General features: G+C 58.0%; 2 protein-coding genes across 4 annotated transcripts in view; one reads left to right on the top strand and one right to left on the bottom strand.

Moving 5' to 3' along the window:
- The window catches only part of MICALL1 (MICAL like 1), a 29127-nt gene extending 14123 nt beyond the window's left edge, over positions 1–15004 (top strand). The window contains exons 8-16 of one of the 2 annotated variants that reach the window (XR_013960274.1): positions 666–1048; positions 2418–2833; positions 4946–5080; positions 5667–5793; positions 5904–5994; positions 6131–6204; positions 8384–8511; positions 8687–8733; positions 9703–9728. Coding sequence is in view for 1 of the 2 variants with exons in the window: in XM_080662487.1 (XP_080518613.1) it covers positions 666–1048; positions 2418–2833; positions 4946–5080; positions 5667–5793; positions 5904–5994; positions 6131–6204; positions 8384–8498; positions 8687–8733; positions 9703–9827 (1513 nt within the window). In the remaining variant the exon portion in view is untranslated. Of the gene's footprint in view, positions 1–665; positions 1049–2417; positions 2834–4945; positions 5081–5666; positions 5794–5903; positions 5995–6130; positions 6205–8383; positions 8512–8686; positions 8734–9702 lie in introns of both variants that reach the window. The other variant, XM_080662487.1, reaches the window with a different exon arrangement.
- Positions 12000–20122, bottom strand: LOC308245356 (UPF0193 protein EVG1; the record flags this gene model as incomplete). 2 transcript variants are annotated; one of them, XM_080662489.1, is made up of 7 exons in its annotated part: positions 19906–20122; positions 19477–19588; positions 18590–18652; positions 14162–14344; positions 13348–13479; positions 13031–13131; positions 12000–12855 (listed from the first exon to the last, which is right to left on the bottom strand). In XM_080662489.1, the coding sequence occupies exons 2-7, from the start codon at positions 19577–19579 to the stop codon at positions 12784–12786; spliced, it is 654 nt and encodes a 217-aa protein (XP_080518615.1). In that variant the 5' UTR covers positions 19580–19588; positions 19906–20122. The 2 variants fall into 2 exon arrangements, with proteins under 2 accessions (XP_080518615.1, XP_080518614.1); XM_080662488.1 differs by having other exon boundaries at positions 12761–13131; positions 19906–20078.
- Positions 20123–20151: the final 29 nt, after the last annotated feature.

Consider the following 20151-nt stretch of genomic DNA (forward strand, 5'->3'; position numbering starts at 1 on the left):
CGGGGCCCCTGTCCTATGGGCAGCGGTGCCAGGTGGAGACACCCACCTCTGCAGTCCCCTCGCCTCCCCTCGCCTGTGCTGCCTTCATGACGTGGGCGGCCTGGGCCGGCTCACTGAGCTGGGAGGATTGGCAGGCAGGTGTAGAAAAGGCCAGCACAGCGCAGCTGGGTACCTGGCTCAGCTCTTCCACCGGGGACCCAGCGCCCCAGGCGAGGCCATCCCGGGATGTCCCCTGTGGGTGTGTGACAGCACAAGAGTAGTTAAGACTCTGAGCACTCGCTGCGTGCCAGGTGCTGTGCCCGCTGGACCTTCCCGTGACCTTGTGGGGTGAGGGTCACTATTGTCCCCATTTCCTGGGTGGGAGGTGGATGCAGAGGCCAGGCGACTTTCTCAGTGTCACAGAGGGAGCCCTGTGGGTCTTTCCTGGGCTGGGCTGTGTGGCCTGAAGGTTCACCCCCTCTGGGCCTCTAGGGGTCCCATGGGGACGTGACTGTCAGTCCATTTCAGCCTGCGGCCCAGACCGGCCTCCCCGTGCTGGGGGCGGGAGAGGAGGAAGGCGCCGTTTCTCATCCATCCCCTTGGCAACGGATGCAGCGCTGTCCAGAGAGAGAAGGACGCTGCCCCTTCCCTCCTAAGAGCTCCTGCCTCTTCCTGCTGCCCTCCAGGACGCCCGCCCCCAGGAAGGACCCTCCCTGGATCACACTGGTCCAGGCAGAGCCAAAGAAGAAGCCAGCCCCTCTGCCCCCGAGCAGCAGCCCCCGGCCGCCCGGCCGGGACAGCAGGCGGGTGGAGAATGGAGGCGAGGAGGTGGCCCCGAGGAGCCCAGTGGCCGCTGGCCTGGAGCCCAAGCCCTACAACCCCTTTGAGGAGGAGGACGGAGAGGAGGTGGAGGAGGCCCCTGCTGCACCCAGTCTGGCCACCAGCCCTGCCCAGGCCCACCCGGAGTCCACACCCAAGTCCCTGCACCCCTGGTACGGCATCACCCCCACCAGCAGCCCCAAGACCAAGAAGCGCCCAGCCCCCCGGGCGCCCAGCGCATCCCCGCTTGGTGAGTGTGGTCCCTGGAAGCTCTCCTGACCGTCGGAACTCTGGGGTCAGGGCCGGGAGCGGGGTGTGGTTCTGCAGGATCCCTCTTGCCCGGTGCCGACTGGCTCACCTGTGCCCCTCATTTATCCTGGAGCTAACCTGTGAGATAGGTGCCCTACCCCCATTCCCAGGTGGGGAAACCGAGGTACAGAGAGGATAAGTGATTTGCCCAGGTCCTCACAGCATTTAAGCAGTGGAGGCAAGATTTGAATCCAGGTCCTAGACTCTTCGTTTAACTCTGTGATGCCCCTCACAGGTCCGCTGTGAGAGTTCTCGGGTGAAGCATAGCGTTTGCTTCCAGGAAAGCGCATGGCAGGGCTTAGCTGGCCCCCAGCCTAGCTAGTCACCCCCTCCCGGTGGCCGCTGACAGCTTTGGGCTCTGACCTGGCTGTGTGACTCGGCCCTTGTGACTTTGAGCAGTTCCTTCCCCGTGTCTGTCCTTGTGTCTGTCCTCCCCTGCTCATCTGGAAGCTGGTAGTGGTGGGCCAGCTCCAGGGCATGCGTCCCTCTGCCGGTGCTCCCCCCACTCCAGGCACGTTGTATTGTCGGCTCTCACCAGCTGGCAGTCTTAGCCCTGGGCCCAGTCACCTTCCACCATGGGTGGGGGCCGGCTGCCTCCGAGACCTCAGGGGAGCCCCTCAGATTGTGGGGCCTCGAGCGGGTTGGAGATGATCAGAGGCAGGTGGTCTGGGGTCCCACTCTGGCCCTGCTTGGAGCCCTGAGACCCTCTAACTGAGCCAAGTGGAGGTGGTGGGCGGTGTGAGATGCAGACAACGAGATGAGCTCTGAGTCAGACTCACTGGGTTCACCCCCAGCTGTTGCCGGGCCTGCGGCCTTGTCTGGAAACGCAGATGACGTGGTGTCGCGTGGTGTCGTCACCGCACGAGGATTTCAGTGGTGCAGGCAGAGCTGGCCCAGAGCTGGCCGCTGCGAGGCTGCGGCTCCTCGTGCTCCAGCTGCCTCCCTCCCTCCTCTGCTCCTGGGGGGGCACAGGCCGGCCGCCTCGCTTTCCTTTCTGTTTCATCTGTGCCTCCCCTCCCCTGGCAGAGTTGCCTTTTTTATTTTTATTTTTTTGAGGCTAAAATTTTCATTTATTTTTATTTTTTCTGTATTTATTTATTTTCAGATTTGCCTTTTAAACTTGGCTTGGGTCAGCCAGATATGGGAGGGGAAGTGGAGATGGTAGCCATGCTGGGCGAGAAAGTGAGAGGCGGGTTCTCCGGGCCCGGGCTCCATCTGGACGTGGAAGGACATGGTGTCCGAGGCCACCCGCAGATCTGTTGAGGGGACCATGTTAGGCGTGGCGCCCACTTGCTCATCTGTTTGTACAGCTCTCCACGCCTCCCGCCTCTCACACTCGGAGCCGCCCTCGGCCACCCCGTCGCCGGCCCTCAGTGTGGAGAGCCTGTCTTCTGAGGGCTCCAGCCGGCCCACCGGTGGGGACCTCCTGGAGTTGCCGGTTGTGCCCAAGAGCTCCTCAGAGCCTGCTGTCCATGCTCCTGGCACCCCCGGGACCTCTGCCAGCCTCTCTGCCGACTCCTCCCTGTCCTCCTCTGGGGAGCTGGCGCAGCCCACTCTGGACCGGACACCTCAAGCCAGCCCTGGCCTCGCCCCAAATACTAGGGGCAGCTCGGGTGCCCAGCCAGCCAAGCCCTGCAGTGGCGCTGCCCCCACCCCGCTCTTGTTGGTGGGAGACAAGGTCCCCGTGCCTTTGTCTGGCACCTCATCCCCGCAGCTCCAGGTAAAGGTGAGTGCCTCACCCTCGCCCAGAAGCTGGCCTGTCAGTGAATGGGGTCTGGTCTCAGGGCAGGAATGTCCGTGGCCATCCATCTTTGCTGGCCTCTTACTTCTTGACTGACCTGGCCATGTCCACCTACCCATTCACCACTCCATTCACTGAGGACAGATCCATCTGTCTGTCGTTCGTCCATCGGCCAGACCTCCCGTCCCTTTCTTCACCTGTCCACCCGCCTGGCCTCTAGGCATTGATGCATTCAGGCACCTGCTCACCTGCCTGTCCATGCACTGCTCCATTCGGGATCCACTCACCCAGCCACATCCATCCGCACGTCCTCTGTCCAACCCTCTGCTCCCCGAGGCCCTATTTATGCCAGAGGCCCTCCCAGGCCCGTCCTGCACTCTGTGTCTCCTCTCGGGGGTGGAGTGGGCATGAGGCGACCATCCCAGGGAGCTCATGACCTTTGTGGGCTGTCTGCACACTTGTTTCAGTCCCACGCCAAGAACGGGGGGTCACCAGGGGTCAGGATAGTCCTCTGGGCACCTGGTTCCTGAGGGGCCTCTCTTGCAGCCACAGCCCCTCTGGGCCACCATGTTCTGATCGTCCACTTTCGCCCCCCACTCTGCAGCTGTCTGCAGGTCCAAGGCTGGTCCAGCCCCGGGGGAAGTGGCAGGACGGCTCCTATGGGCAGCTGTGGTCATGGTCTGACCTGACAGAGGACAAGGCTGGGGAGGCAGCTGAGCTATTGGTCTCCCCTCTGCCCATGTGCCTCAGGCATTTAACCTTCCCTGGCCTCCACCAAGGCTGCCTGTCCAGCTCTGCCACCCACCGGCTAGACCTGGAGAAGGCCGCCCCGCCCCTTCTCTGGCCCCGCCCCTTCTCTGGCCCTGTCCCTTCTCTAGGCCTCAGCGGCTCTGAGAAGGCCCAGGGTTCCTTGGTGGGAGGTGGGGGAGGGGTGACTTTGGACTGCCCCTCTTTAGGCCGCTCCCTTTAAACACCCTTTTGGGTGAAGGAATTGTGTGTCTGAGAAAAGGCTGAGCACCCCCGAGGGGCTGGGGTTTCAGGCTGTTTGGCCCTGCTGAGCCCTTCAGGGTGCGACTGTGGAGAGAGGAGGTAGAGTCCCAGGTGGGCTTCCTTTTGAGGCATTCCCACACCCTAACCCCAAGGTTAGGCGAGGATGGCAGAGGCACTGTGGGCAGAAGAGGGGGTCTTGGGTGGGTGCTGTCCTGCGGGAACCATAGCTGCCTCCCGGCCATGCCTGGACTCTGAGCAGCTACCCCTGAGGGAACCTCTCCCCGGGCTGCACAGCGGGTGAGCAGGGCCCTCCCGCCTCCCCAGCTGCTGGAGAAAGCTGGGTAAACACTCGGGGAACACTCCACAGCCTGTGAGGCCTCTCCGTGGGGCCCTGATGACCCCTGTGTTTCCAGTGGGCTGGGGAAGTGGTTGGAGGTGCTAGGGCTGCCGGCTGTGCTGGCCCCAAGAGGGCAGGGCTGTCCCCAGAGGGACAGAGAGAGGCGGGCTCTGGGTGCAGGAAGGGGCCAGTGGAGGAGAGGGTTCTTTCCTGGGCAGGGGGGCGCTGCTCTCCGCCACCTGCTGGCCAGATGAGGGGCGGGGTGGAGGGGGGGGGTTAGTGTTCCTGCTTTCGTACTTCCCACTGGGCCACTCTGGGCAGGGAGCAGTGCCTCTCTGAGCCTGGGAGTCCTCGCTGGGGAAGGGGCGGTTATGAGGCTGAATGAGCTGCTACAGCTCTGTTGGCCCTAAACTCCCAAGACCTGACCACTGCCCCCAGGGCTGGATGGCTGCCCTGCCCTGAGACAGATTCTCAGCCTGGCTTGGGTCCTTGGGAAGTGCATGACCTTGAGCCGATGACTTCTCTGAACTTGAGTGTCAGCTGTAAAGTGGGCATTGCGGTACCCGCATGTGCACAAGTTCCCAGGGCAGCAGCTGCACTGCGCCGTGCTGGGGATGGGGGTGTGTGTGGGATGACTGAGCGCCTGAGGCTGAATGCTGGGAGATTCCTCTCTGGGGGTGGGGGCTCCTCCCCTGCCCCGGGCAGCCTGCTTTCCAAAGTCCCACTGCTCCCTTCCCAGACTTATCCTCTGTCATGTCACCTGCCTTTAGTCTTCCTGCAAGGAGAATCCTTTTAACCGGAAGGCATCGCCCACAGCGTCCCCAGCCACAAAGAAAGCCACCAAAGGACCCAAGCCAGCGAGGCCACCTGCCCCGGGACACGGCTTCCCGCTCATCAAGCGCAAGGTACCAGCTGGGAGCTCCAGACTGCCGCGCCCAGCCCTCCTGGCAGCCGCAGGCTCCCCGTGGGGCACTTGGGGAGGATGGGCTGCCTGGGCAGCTGTGCCCAGATGTTGGAGAGGGGCGCTTGGGTGGTCCAGCTGGAAGGTTAACTTGACCAGGGGGGTTTCGAGCAGATCAGCTGTTTGCAAGCAGGAGCAATGGGTGGGGCCTCTAGCTCGTTACTAATAGTAGCTCAAGGATCCAAGCACTCAGATGACTCTTCTAGTAAGAGACTAGTGTTCTCCAGTGTCCCTCTATGACAAGGCCACTCGCCCTGGGATGTCGCTTAGGGAGTGGCAGAGAAGGGGCAGGGCTGCCACGAGAGGCGGGAAGTGAGCCTCCCTCTGTGTGTGCCCATTGGTGTCGGGGCCAGGGGCATGGAGCGGCCGTGTCTGTGCCCGCAGCAACCCTTCCCCACCCTGGGTGCTGCCTAGGGCGTGGGAGGGCGCCCGGGCCCTGGGCCTGTGGCGGCCAGTGCTGACCCGAGAAAGCGGCAGCAGGCAGGGGGCGGGTGGGCTGTTCCTCAGGTGACCGGGGTGCTGTCGGGCAGGTCCAGGCTGACCAGTACATCCCCGAGGAGGACATCCACCGAGAGGTGGACACCATCGAGCGCCAGCTGGACGCCCTGGAACTCCGTGGGGTGCTGCTGGAGAAGAAGCTGCGAGGCGGGGTGAATGGTGCGAGAGCTGCGGGAGGGCCGGCGGGCGGCCGCGGGGGTGGCGGGCGCCGCTCTCGCTGAGGGCGGGACCTGCTGCCAGCCCTGGCCTCAGTGGGCATCTGGTTGCAGAGGGCCATGAGGACGACATGCTGGTGGACTGGTTCAAGCTCATCCACGAGAAGCACCTGCTGGTGCGGCGGGAGTCCGAGCTCATCTACGTGTGAGTCCTCCCGCCCCGGGACCTGTTCAGCTGGGAAGGGAGAGACGCCCCACTTCCTCCCCGCATCTCTGACAGCGCAGGCCGGGGCAGCCTTGCGTGGGGCCGAAGTAATAGTCGTCTTATTCCCACCCTCCAGCTTCAAGCAGCAGAACCTGGAGCAGCGCCAGGCCGACGTGGAGTATGAGCTCAGGTGCCTTCTCAACAAGCCAGGTGAGTCGAGCCTCCTGCACTCGGGCACCAGCCAGGGCCTGGGGACACGGCAGCGGGCCCAGTCCTTGCCCTGCAGGCCGGGAGTGGACGGACAGCGCCCTGATGGGGACACACCGACTCTGGGAACAGGGCCAGGGAGAGGGCCGGGAGGCGCCGGCTGGGTTGCATCAGTGATAAACAGGCTGGAGCCAGCAGGGGCGTGTGGACACACGGTGTCGGAGGTGACTGGCCCGCAGAGCACCAAGCTCAGGAACAGACACCTGAGGCTGCCCGCCTCCTGGAACGTGTGGGTGGGTGGATTCCCCTAGGGGTGGGGCTCAGGCTCCAGAGCCCAGGACTGCTCTGATGAGCAGATGACAGCAGATTCCTGTCCAGAGGCAACTCTGGTCAGGCTAGAGCAAGCATGTCAAACTCTCGGCCGCTTGCTTGGGCTAGAGCTCAGCAGGACCTGACCCGCACTGGGAGGGAAGGTGGAGGGATCCCTTGCACAGCGTGACTCAGAATGACTGGGAGGGAGGGGCAGGACCGGCTCAGGATGGTGGAGGGGCAGCTGGAAGGTTGGGTGTAGAGGCAGACCATCCTGTGTTTTGCTGCTAATGTGCTGGGGACGGGGCCTCCCTGAGCCTCAGTGGCTTCAAGTGTCAGACAGGATGAGGGTACCTACCTCATAGGGTGTTCTTGGGACCAGGTGACAGTGGATGTGGAAATATTCTGTGGCCCCTGAGGGGCGGACAGTGATAGTTATTAAGTGGCTGAGCTGGGGTCTGTGGCTGTGACATGCGAGCCGCAGCTGCAGGCCCAGAGGCCCAGGGACTGGGGAGTGTTTAGAGTGGGAGCCAGTGCTCTGATCACTTCCTGGGGCCCAGGTGTGGCACCGTCATTTCCACAAACAGGTGAGGTGATGCAGAGCCAGAGAGGTGGAGTCTTGCCCATGGACGGTGGACCTGGGCTTCTACCTGTGTCTCTGACCTGGGCCCGACCCTGTAGACACAGCCCTTCCTGCCAGCGGGGTCGGTGGCCCTGCCTCTCCATTGACTGGGGAAGTTGGGAGGTGGGATGAGACCCGGAGGAGGCCGGAGTGTCCCTGGGAAGGCCTGGGAGAGTAGTCCCTCCCAAATCTCAGGGAAGGCTGAGTGTCCACTCTGGAGGGAGCCACAGTGACACCCTGTGGCCAGAGTGGGCACAGCACCTGTATGCCCGCCAGCCTGGCTCTGGCCTTACTGTGTTGCTTGTCCAGCCCTCTGCATGGTGACAGCACATCCTGGCTTTGTCACCCTGTCCCAGAGGTTGCATTGGCGGGATGCGACTGGTTTATAAGGCCCCAAGAGGGTTGGAGACCCATAGATACCATAAGGGCTGCAGATGGTGAGTGTCCGGTTGCCCAGGTTCAAATACGGGCTCCATCCTTGCTGTGTGATGCGGCCTCTGCTCCTGCCTTGTGCGAGGTGAAGTGGAGGGATGCTGGGGCATGGCTGGGGGGCCTAGATGCTTATTTCAAACAGGGAGTCCTGTGGTGGCAGATGTGGGGGGCAGGCCAAGGGTGGGCACCCACCCCCGGGGCCTGTGGGCTGGGTGGGAGGAATCCTAAGGGGCGGGTGGGCCCTGAGGTGGTCCTTGAGGATTCTTGAGAGGAGGCTGGAGGAACAGCAGGTGCATGGCTGGGCTCCCTGCCCCAGGGTCCCCTCTAGTCTGCCCTCCTTCATGGCATTAATGTTCCAATAAGCCACGTGGGTCACCTGGCTTTTCCTGCACGAGGACCCCTGGGATTCCCTGTTCTTTCTCCACCCTGCTCCCTCTGGCCAGCCGCCTCGGGAGGTTCTCAGGAGGCCCAGCCCAATCCTGCCCCCTCCAAGAAACCACCGTGAGCATTTATGAATGAATGAATGCACAGAAGCAGGAAGCCACCTGGCCTGTGCTGGTCTCTGTTCTTAGAGCAGGTGCTGTGCTGGCCCTCCTGAGCCCCCATGGGTGGTGTTTTTGGAAGGCAGCCCAGTAACCTTGGTCTCGTCTGTAATAACCTTCATCTTTCCCAACACGTGAATTCCCACCCATCCGCTCCTCTGTCCTGGCCGCTAGCACAGGGCTGGCCCGAACTCAGCACTTAGGGGTTGCTGCCTGGCTTCCTGGGAAGGCGGGAGGGTTTCCTACCACTCACACCCCCAACTTTCTCCTTGGGCAGAAAAGGACTGGACAGAGGAGGACCGGGGCCGGGAGAAGGTGCTGATGCAGGAGATGGTGACCCTCATTGAGCAGCGCAATGCCATTGTCAACTGCCTGGATGAGGACCGGCAGAGGTGACCAGGCTGGGTCAGGGCTCCCCTGGAGCTCCTGGGGAAGGGCTCCGAGCAGGCGGGCCAGCCCTGCCCTCACTGCAGCGACCCCATTGCACCCTTGTTCACCTGGTGGAGCCAGAGGCTGGAAGGGACTGAGACTTTCTGGCCCTTCCTCCTGTGGGACATTCAGCTTCCCTTTCTCGTTTCAGGGAGGAAGAGGAAGATAAGATGTTGGAAGCCATGATTAAGAAGAAAGGTGAGGCCCCTCCTCGGCGCTGGCCCCTTTGAACTCCAGGTTGAACAGAGGGGTGGAGTGGGCGCTACAGGGATGGCGTGTGCCAACGCCCAGTTTGGTCTTGTTGAGAAGGCCGTGAGTGGCGAGGCAGGCGGCCTGTGGCCAGGAAGGCCGTGGCCTGGGCTTGGAGGGTGGGTGTGGGCTGCCCGGTGCCCACAGGGAGCACCAGTGTGCAGTGAGCATTTTTCCAGCGTGGTTTGCCTGAACTCTGCATTCCTCCCGGGGAGCTGCGGCTGGTCTTAGAAGTCTGTGGGCTCCAATGGCAGCACTTCCAGCAATAAGGCAGGGCCTGCCGCGATGAAGGGAGCACTGAGCGGGGAGGAGGGAGACCTGGGTTTAATCTTAGTTCCACCGTGACTCATGTTGTGGCCTTGCGGCTGCGTCTAGACTCCAGTCAGGCTGGTGGGCTTCCATTCCCGCTCTGGTGCGTATTAGTGGGGGACTTGACCTGACTCTCCTGGCCTGCAGAAGGGGTGGCGGAGGCCCCGCCTCCCAGGCGTGTGCTGAGGATACTGGGACACGTGTGGGAAGCACTTCGCCAGGGCCTGGCACCTACAAAGAGCTCAGTCGGCGCTAGTCCTTTGCAAACCCACATTTTCTCGTCTATAAAGTCGGGGGCCAGGAGCGATGATTTCTGAGGTTTCTTCCAGCTCTGAGTCAGTGTTTGTTTGGCAGCCCACAGAGCTGTGAGCACCGGCCCAGGGAACCAGCCTTTCAAAGATAGACGTATGCCGGACTTGAGTGTTCTCACATTCCTGTATCTCGGATCCTTGCCAAACCTTGGGAGAGCATATGGTTCCCATCCTGTAGGCAAAGAACCAGAGGCTGAGGGCGAAGTGACTGGGCCCAGGGCTCCCGGGAGGAGGTGCCGGCCTCTGTCACAACCCTCCCCTCCCCCATGTTGTTCAGGCTCCCCTTTCTCTCCTGCAGAGTTCCAGAAGGAGGCTGAATCCGAGGGCAGCAAGAAGGGGAAGTTCAAGAAGGTGAAGGTGCTGAAGCTGCTGACACCAAATAAGCGGGACACCAAGAGCAAGTCCCCCGGGGACAAGAGTTAACAGCGAGGGGACTTCCCCCCCTGCTGGCTCAGCCCTGTCCGGTCTGGTTCTGATGACTCAGATGCTGTGACAGACCCAAGGAGCAAGCAGGGTCCAGGCTCCTGGGTCCGGGGAGCGGCAGCTGCTGCGCACACTTGCCCCTCGTCCCACCCAGCCCTGCTGTGACGGCCGCTCCTTGGTCCTTCCCCTGAGGTGTGCGCACGGCCTCCTGCCTCTAGGGTCCTGCTCGGCAGGCAGAGAGCAGGGCTTGGCGGCGCTGGCTGCTTCCTGCCGGCCGGGCCCGGCTCAGTTCCCGTCTTCCTCGCCGGGGCAGGTGGCCCGAGTCTGCTTCTCCTCCCTAGGGACCTCTATTTATGAAGTCTCCGTGTTGCTCAGTGACTGTGTCCTCAGCCATGAGTGGGGGCTGATGGACGAAACCCTCCCTCTGTCTCTTAAGTTCTAGGAGGTGCTTCCCTCGTTCCTTGCTCTGTAGGGACCTCACAGGACAGGGGCTGTGCTGGCCGCACTGGGGAGCTGGGGGCCCTAAGCTGAGTCTCCCCACAAGGGTCTCTGGAGGCAGGCTCGGTGGCAGCTCCCTGATCGACGGAGGGGTCTGCTTCGTGTAGGTGCTAATCCCGGTTCTCTAACATACTGTAGTCTGAGTCCCCATTGAGGCTCACCCCGCCCCCCAGGGGGGTGGGGGACTCATTCCTGCGTGTGGTCATCCCCAGTCTGTCTCCTCACACTCCTGTTGCTTGTTCTTCCCCGACTTATTCCCACCAAAGGACTGATGGCCACTCTCCCCACTGGGAGGAGCGATGGGGGACCCGGCCTTTTCCCAGGGACTGTGCCAGCAGCTCTTGGTCGAAGCACTGTTGCTATAAGCTAGTCTGGGACCTCCAGGCCCCTTCCCTCAGCACACCTCTGGGGACAGGTCGCACTGTATTACGCCAACAATAAACGGAGACCACCTCATCGCAGTGCCCTGCAGCCCCGGGTGCTGTGCCTTGGCCAGGTCTGCCTTCTTTCCCGCCTCCAGGTGCCTGGCCTCGCTGGTGGCCCAGGAGGCGTGTAGGGGCTTTGGCCCTCACTCCCTGCCCTCGGGCGGGACTCCCTTGCTCTGGAGGGAGAGGTGGCTCCTGCCTGTGTAGCCCCTGGCAGTCCCCTTCCTCATGTGCCTGTTGCCCTGGGGCCGGGTCACCGACTCCAGGGCCTTTCAGGGGCCAGGATGCACGAGCCGGGCTGGGGTACCAGAGGGGTGGCTCCGTTGGGCTGCCTTGGTGTCAGGAGACTCGGGTGGTGGGGACTACTGTGGGAATGTGCCGAGTCGTCAGATCTTTCCATTTTTCAAAAGAAGCTAGAAATCCAGATTGTGTGTGTGTGTGTGTAATTTGTAAATGTTGGCGACTAATCTGAAATTAAATCGAGGGTAGGCTGAACGTATCCTGGGTTCTCCAGTTGGCTGCCTCGGGGCCGTGCGGGGGGGCCGCTGCGGTGGAGGACAGGGGAGGACGGCTGGCCTCGTCGTGTTGCGCCCCCTGGCCTCAGGTTCCGGAGGGCGTGTGGACACAGGCCTCCCATGGACTGTTCCTGAACCAGCCCTTGATCTGGCCCCACTCCCTTATCTGTTTGAGGCTGCAGGTAGAGTTTACCCAACAAACTAAAACTTGGGTCATGTGGCCTACAGGATTTAATGACTCCCAGGTGGGTGGGCTGCTTGAAATTTCCAAAATATTGTGATTTATGGAGACGGGAAAATAACAGGATACGGGGAACAGAGGGCTCGTGATTGCCAAAGCCATGGGGGCCTGCAGTGTGTGGGGCTGCTCTCGTGGGCAGACGCCTCCGTTAAGGCTGGGCCTCCGTTAAGGCTGGGCCTCGCAGATGAGAGTCGGAGCTGAGGCTGGGGTGCCCAGGTTCACACAGCAGAGGCTGGGGTGGGAAGCAAAGCCAGGGCCGGTTCTGGATCCTTCCCAGCCCTTCGTTTCTTCCTATGGCCGTGGGTTCAGTGGAAAGACGCAAAGCTGACTTAACCCCAAGTCGGCTGCTTGCTAGCGATGTGACCTTGGTTATCACAGCGTGGTGAGCCTCCGTTTTCACGCAGGATGACGAACCACGGGGGCAGGGAAGGGGGGGTGTTGGGGGGGGCGCGGGGGTTATGGAGAGAATGACTGTGAGAGGAATTCAGTACCTGCCACAGTGCCCGCTATGGGGCGCTCAAGAGGTTCATTCCCATTTCCACTTGAAATATGCAAACAGCTAGAAACATGCTTGAAAAAGGCTAACTCCTTGAACAAATAAGCCTTATCCCTCTGGAAACAAAACGGTGTGTGTAATGTGTAATGACCTGCGTTAAATGTGTTTTATTGGCCAATTAGGCGCAGTGGTTAAACATCTGCCTCAGGCTGTAAGAAGTCAAAGCAGTAGGCTCTAAGGCAGGTGGGACGGAAGGAGCCATGCTCATTCCTGAGTTCAGAACACTAACTGTGGGGACCCCAGCGCTGCCGTGGTGGGACGCGGGCCTGTTGGCGGCCCTGAGACATCCGCCCACAATGGGGAGACCGGCCTTGCCTTCACTCTGAATGGGGCTCTTTCCCCAAGGAAAGATTCAAAGCCGTGTGTGTGTGTGTGTGTGTGTGTGTGTGTGTGTGTGTGTGTCTGAGAGAGAGAGAGAGAGAGAGAGAGAGAGAGAGAGAGAGAGAGAGAGAGAGAGAGAGAGAGAGACTGGGTCTCAAGAGGCACAGCTGACCCAGGGCCCCTGGGTGCAGTCTCGGGAAGAATCAACTCATTCTCTGATGTCCATTTTATAGGGTGCTGTGTATGCCTGGGTACCCTGTACCCTAGGCCAGGGCAGTGCTGTATGACCATTTGACATGGCTGGAGGCCTGAGTGGGTGGGCTGACCTGGGATGACCCTGCTTGGCAATGGGGTGGGCTCCCGCGGTCAAGGTTGGGCTACTCCGCCCCCTGCAGACCGATTAGGCGGTGGCCAGAGCCTTCCTCAGTTCCTTGCTCCTCTGGTGGTCGATGTCTTCCATTTCCCGTAGTTTCTGCAAAGGGCACCAGGGAAAGCTGGGGATCAGGGCAGGAACTCCAGGAGCCAACACAGATGAGGCCAGAGCTGGACTCCGCAAGCCTCAGCCACAGCTGGCCCTTCATTTCTACTCGGATCTCATCCTTCTCATGGTGGCCACGCCCCCTCCCCCGGCCTGCTGCTGCCCCTACCTGGGAGATTTCCGTGAGGATGATCCCTCGGTACTGTCTGGCCCGTCCCAGGGCCTCCATCTCAGCCAGGAATTCTTTCCTCTCCTGGATTTCCTTGACCACTGGACAGAGAAGGGTCGTCATCGCACAGGGCAATGGGGCCCTCAGGCTCCTGGTGGGGAGGGGGCGCGGGGAGGGACTGTCTCTTGGGGAGGAAGCAGTTCTGTGGTCAGGCATTGTCTCGCTAGTTCACCCTCAGGGATCAACCCTTCCCCGATTCTGGGCCCCTCACACTCCTCTCCCCAGTGCTAACTGGCCCATCCCGGCTTACGGCTTACGTTCTTCAAACCGGTCCAGCTCGGGGGCTGGGTCCTTCCGTTGCACAGCACGGGGTTTCTTTTTCCGTTCCTCCTTCCCCTTCCCCGTGGCAAAGATGTTTTGGAGTCTTCGCTTCTCCTTCTCCAGATCTCCTGTAAAAGGCCCAGAAAAGGCCTAGTTAAGGCGCGAAGGGCACCCGGTTCATGGCCGGTGTTCCCAACTGGGCATGCTTGCTCCAAGGTGCCTGGGTAACATGGAGGGGGCTTCTGCAATCCCAGCACCTTCTAGCCACGCGCTCCTGAGCCTGTCTTGTCAAGATAGGCAGGAAAAGGGATTGAAAGAACCAAGAAGAGAGCTTTGTCAAAACCCACACACTGCTCTGGTGCAGAGCAAGGCTAAGAAAACTCAGTGGTCGCCACGTGGCAGCCTGTGTGCAGTGTAGGAGGGACTGGGCCAAGAGTTATGTGAAGTGCCATGGAGGAAGGGATGAAGGGCTCCCTGAAGTAGGCTGGGGTGCAGAGAGCTCTGGATTTGAGGCACCGTGTAAGCTTGAGAGCCGTGGCCATGAGGTCTGCCGGTCAGCCACTCATCAGAGACTGATAGAATCCAGTTAATGGTTAAAGAGCATTCTGGAAAAATTTTGAAAAAGGACAAGCTGTTTTCTGCTGCACCCTGAACGCTCCCCAGCTAACGTGCCAAGGCTCAAGAGCACTGGCATAAACAGCGGGAGAATTTGATTAGATTCGTGCTCACCTGCCCTGCTCATCTCCCCGCACCCCCTGCCCCTCGTGGACGGGGGTAAAGAGGGGCTCTGGTCCAGGTCCTCTAACTTACTGGTGGCTCGAGGTTTGAACTGCTCCCGGCTGTAGGCCCCATTGGCCTGGCACATGCTGGCAGGTCGGAGCTGGGACCGGGCCGCCAGGATGGGAGGCAGGTAGACGGCTGAGGCCGGCTGCTTGGAAGGCAAGACCCTCTGGCTGGATGTTGGGCTGCAGTACAGGGGCAGACTGTCTCCTCCTGGGGAGGAAAAGGTTGAGGTGGGGGATCCACTGGATTCTTAGCAATTTATAAAAGTGGCACCTTTTATAATGAGGCTAACAGTGCAGAAGAGTCTTCCCTCCTCTCCTCCCCATCCCCCTCTGCAATGGTAGCAATTTGGTGGTCTCGGTCCATTCTTTTTTTTAAAATGTATATTTTTATTGATTTCAGAGAGGAAGGGAGAGAGGGAGAGAGATAGAAACATCAATGATGAGAGAGAATCATTGATTGGCTGCCTCCTGCATGCCCCCCACTGGGGATCGAGCTCACAACCTGGGCATATGCCCTGACCAGGAATCGGACTGGTGACCTCTTGGTTCTTGGTTCCTGGGTCGAAACTCAACCGCTGAGCCACACCCAGCTGGGCTTGGTCCATTCTTTATGATACTATACAAACAAGCTCATACAATGGACCACACTGTGCTACATTCCATAATAGACTCTTCAGTTAACAGTGTATCGCGGATCTCTTTCCAGATCACTCCATTTACATGTAACTTATTTTTTACAGCTGCATACTAGTCCTTATGATGGCTACATCATATATGCAACTAGTCTCTGCATTTCAGAAATTCAGGCTGTTTTTATTTTATTTTTACCACTTCACACAATGCTGCAATAAACATTCTCGCACATCAAGCCTTCGTATTGGTGCTTTTATTTCTATAGATGGATTCCTAAAACCTGCTTGGTCCACAGGGAAGGAGGGATGGTTTGGATGGTAAAAGACACAAATCTGCCTCATGGCCCCGGCCCAGACCTGGGGCTCCTCCGTTAGGCCACGCCTGTTCGGATCTGGCCCTGTCTGTCTATCCCACCTTCTTCTATCATCCACCCAGCAAATACGTAATGAGCATCTACTCTGTGCCAGGCCCAGACCACTGGGGGTAAAGTGGTAAGAAAGACCAAGTCCTGCCTTCATGGCGCCAGCATTTGGGGTGTGGAATAAGATAAAATAAAACATAGAGTATGTTAGGTGGTGGAACATCGAATGTGTGACAGCAGGATTCAAAATTTAAATAGGGTGGCCAGGGATGCCCTCGTGAAAAGACCCAACAGTGGTGAGGGGCCAGCTCTGCAGATATTTCAGGGAAGAGCAGTGGAGGCAGAGGGAGCAGCTAGAGCAGAGGCCCTGAGGTGGGAATGTGCCTGGAATGTCTGAGGGACAGCCAGGAGGCTAGGGTGCCAGGAAAGCAGTGAGCAAGGGGGGTGTAGTGGGAGTAGGGGTCAGAGGTCATGGAAGACGAGAAGGACAGGGCTTTGTAAGCCTCTGGAAAGACTGGCTCTTAGTTTGTGTGAGGTTGGAAGCCATCAGAGGGTTCTGAGCAGAGGAATGACATGATCCTCTTGCTTGTTGTTGAAAATATAATACAGTGTTGGGGGCCAAGGGCAGAGGCGGTCAGGGTATGGTTTGAAGGTCAAGCAATGGGCTGGCTGATGGTCAGATGTGGGGTCTGGGGGATGAGGAGGAAGGATGGCTGAGGTGTCCACCTGAGGACCTGAAAGGATGGAGCTGCCAGTGTTTCCCATCGACTGTCTCTTCACACAGCACTATGCCTCTCTCCTCTAAAGTGATGCTGTGCTTCCTAGAATGTCCCCCTACTCCCTCCGCTCCCTATTTCTGCCTGTCCAGTGCCAGATGCTACCTCTTCCTTTGGTCCATTCTCAGCAAATAGTTATGGCCCAAGTAATTCTGGGAATTCAGGTAAAGGAGAGAAATTTGTGGCTTGCAACAGAATTTGAACCAAGGCTCAAAACAACAGTAGGACCTGGATAAGAGGAGAGAAGTAAAGAGAGTCTAGAAGAAAGCAGATTCAATAGCAATGCTTGGAGGCAATTAAAAACCCCAAACCTCTAAGCCTTCCTTCCCCTGGCGGCCGGCACTGCCTTTGCTCTGGCCTGAGCAGCCTTTCTGCCTTCCCACGCTGCCCAGAGGCCCAGAGCGCCTGGGGTGGTGCAGAATGCCTGCGCCATTGCCATGATGATGACTCAAGCATCCCGCCCTGCCCCTGGCTGCTCGGCACCTGTGTATGCAAATTAACCCACCATCTTTGTTGGGTTAATTTGCATACACACTCCTGATTGGCTGGTGGGTGTTGCGAAGGTATGGTCAATTAGCATGTTACTCTTTTCTTAGGTAGATTAGAGGCCCGGTGCATGAATTCGTGCATGGGTGGTGGGGTCGGCCAGCCTGGCTAGGGGGAGGGGACACGGGCGGTTGGCCAGCCTGCCTGCTGGTCGAACTCCTGGTCGAGGGGACAATTTGCATATTAGCCTTTTATTCTATAGGATATACACTGAGTGGCCAGATTATTATGCGTTCAGAGATCATCATAATCTGGCCACTCAGTGTATGTGTCTTGTTGTTTTATCAACACTGCATCCTCTCTCTCTCTCTCTCTCTCTCTCTCTCTCTCTCTCTCTCAATCGTACTGATTTGAGAGAAAGGGAGAGAGAACCATCAATGGATGCCTCCCAACTGGGGATCGAACCTGCCACCTTTTGGTGTACTAAATGACATTCCAACCAAGTGAGCCACACCAGCTGGGACTGGCATTCTGTCTCTTTAAAAATATATATATATTTTATTGATTTTTTACAGAGAGGAAGGGAGAGGGATAGAGAGCCAGAAACATCGATCAGCTGCCTCCTGCACACCCCCTACTGGGGATGTGCCCACAACCACGGTACATGCACTACTGGAATTGAACCCGGGACCCTTCAGTTTGCAGGCTGACGCTCTATCCACTGAGCCAAACCGGTTAGGGCGGCATTCTGTCTCTTAAAGGCAACTTTCCAGGTCTCTGTTCTGATCCATTAAATGTTGATTCAGTTGAATCTCAGAAAGTAAGGTTGCTTACAAGATCTTAGTGCCCAAAAATAAATACTACAATTTGTGGTCAGAGGTGAGCCATGCAAAGGCTTTGCATAGTCTTCCTAAGTTGGAATTCTGCCAATTTTCTTGTTTCTGCTAGCTAAGCCATGAATGGATAAAACAACAAGGCACATACACTGAGTGGCCAGATTACTATGATCTCTGAACGCATAATAATCTGGCCACTCAGTGTATATCCTATAGAATAAAAGGCTAATATGCAAATTGTCCCCTCGACCAGGAGTTCGACCAGCAGGTAGGCTGGCCAACCGCCCATGTCCCCTCCCCCTGGCCAGGCTGGCCAACCCCACCCATGCACGAATTCGCGCACCGGGCCTCTAATCTACCTAAGAAAAGAGTAACATGCTAATTGACCATACCTTCGCGACGCCCACCAGCCAATCAGGAGTGAGTATGCAAATTAACCCAACAAAGATGGTGGGTTAATTTGCATATGCAGGCGCCAAGCGGCTGGGGGCAGGGTGGGATGCTTGAGTCGTCGCCATGGTGACGGCACAGGCATTCTGCACCACCCCAGGTGCTCTGGGCCTCTGGGCAGGTGGGAAAGCAGAAAGGTGGCTCCAGCCAGAGCAAAGGCGGTGCCGGCCACCAGGGGAAGGAAGGCCCATTCTTTTTTTTTTTTTTTTTAATATTTTATTGATTTTTTACAGAGAGGAAGGGAGAGTTAGAAACATCGATGAGAGAGAAACATCGATTAGCTGCCTCTTGCACACCACCTACTGGGGATGTGCCCACAACCAAGGTACATGCCCTTGACCGGAATCGAACCTGGGACCTTTCAGTCTGCAGGCCAATGCTCTATCCACTGAGCCAAATCGGTTAGGGCGGAAGTCCCATTCTTGCACGAATCTTTGTGCATTGGGCCTCTAGTGTGTATACACACACACACACACACACACACACACACACACACACTGAGTGGCCAGATTATTATGCGTTCAGAGATCATAATAATCTGGCCACTCAGTGTATGTGCACAGTTCTCTCCTCTGGAGAGCTCATATAGTATGTGTGTAACAGGGAGGAACAGATTGCAGACATGACAGTTTTGAGACGATTTTGGCTGGGCGAGAAGTTCCAATGGCTCTGTGACCTCTTGGGAAGGTCGGCTAGAGGGGGACTGCAGGAAGCTTGTTGTCCCCGGACGCATGTCAGGAGGGAGTAACAAAGGCCCCTCAAGGTCAATTCCCCAGGGGCAAGATTAAAAATACGATACTGTACCATTCTGGTCTTTGAAAATGATGCCCACTGCTCCTTAAGACAGAGGAGCATTAAGAATGTGGCCCAGAACCCCTCTGCCCAGCAAGCCTCTGTGGAATGACTCTTACTTTTCATGGTGTCCATGATGTGTCGCTGTTGGAACTTAGTCAGTTTGGATTCCTTCATCATCACTGCAAGAGAAAGCCCTTCAGTAAGGCCACCTGGGCTGCGGGCAGGAGCCTTCATCTCACACCGCTGAAATGCAAAATTGCCACCTCCTCCCACCATTCTGCACCCAAGTTCTCCCGCTCTTACTCTCCTGCTTTATTTCTTCCTATAGCACTCATCACCATCTAAGCTCCATAATTTTAATTGTTACCCTCCCACTAAAATATTTGCTCCATGAGAGCAAACATTTTTGCCGTTTTTGCTTCTTCCTTTTTTATGCTGTATCCTTTACCACCTAGAACAAAGCACATAGTGGGCTTTTACATGTTTTTCATTGAGTGAAGGAATGCATAAATGAATGAATGAGCAAGTATTCATTAAGCATGTGTCAGACACTGGAGCTACAATAGGGAGCCAAAACAGGAACAATCGTACCCTGATGGAGTTCACCGGCTAGAGGTGTAGAAGGATGCTTGATCCATTGGACACACTAAATATCTGACCACAGGTTATGCTGAGTCCAATGAAGAAAAGGTATTTGGTAAGGTGAGGGCACTTAACAGTTGGTTCCATGTGGTGGTGGGTGGGGCGGAGATAAGGCTTCCCTGGGAGGAAAGGGAAAGTGCGACCTAAGGGATGCACAAGAATGATCTACTCTGAAATCCTTTGTTCTTTGACTTTCAGCCACTTGCAAGTAAGTTGTAGGACCTGAACCTTCCTGAACCCAAGGCTTCTCCTCTGTAAAATGAAAATAGCAATTACTAAGCCACAGGTCACATCGGGGAGACCTGAGTTTCAGAGGATAACTGCTACCACCGCTCTTACCCTGTCCTTTAAGCGTACTAACCTCTGAGGAGCTCGCAGGTTCCAGGGGTGTAAGTGGTCTGCTTGGGGCTGCGACAGAACCCCGTTCCTTTGGTCACTGCCTTTACCCTATCCTGGGAAGCCATGGGAGGGCTCTGCGGAGGATAAAAACGCAATGACACACCCGTCTCCCAGGTCCAATCTCTACTCCAGCCTCTCCCCCCACCCCCGCCCCCAGCCCAACCCCAGGAAAGTCTGGGAGCAGTCCAGTCCCATTAGAATTGTGACGCCGCCCTTCACTATTGCGACAGTGCCCTATCCTTCCACCCCGAGCAGATACGCAGGCAGATGCACACACGTGAACAGAGACCTCATCTTGACCCGGTGTCTGTGGCAGGAAAAGCCCCAGGGAGGGGGCCTTAGCCGTGGTCACGACAGTGCCTTGGGTGTTACGTCCACATTGAAACCTCACCCTAAATTAAGACACCGGTTGGGTGGGCCCCACGCAGACAGCGGCGGCTGGGACCCCACCCCGCCCCCAGCGGAGAGCGGTGGCTGGGCTCCGAAGACCGTAATCACGGTTCTACCGCGGCACCGCGCGGAGGCCCAGCAGCAATACTCTGAGATCTTGGTGTACAGAGCAGCTGTAGACGCTCTGGCTACCATGGTAACAAGCGCGCGAGCTATTCAGCGCATGCGCGCATACCTACAGCACTGG

The sequence above is a fragment of the Plecotus auritus genome (assembly GCF_963455305.1).
Source record: "Plecotus auritus genome assembly, chromosome: 3".
NCBI classification, from domain to species: domain Eukaryota; kingdom Metazoa; phylum Chordata; class Mammalia; order Chiroptera; family Vespertilionidae; genus Plecotus; species Plecotus auritus.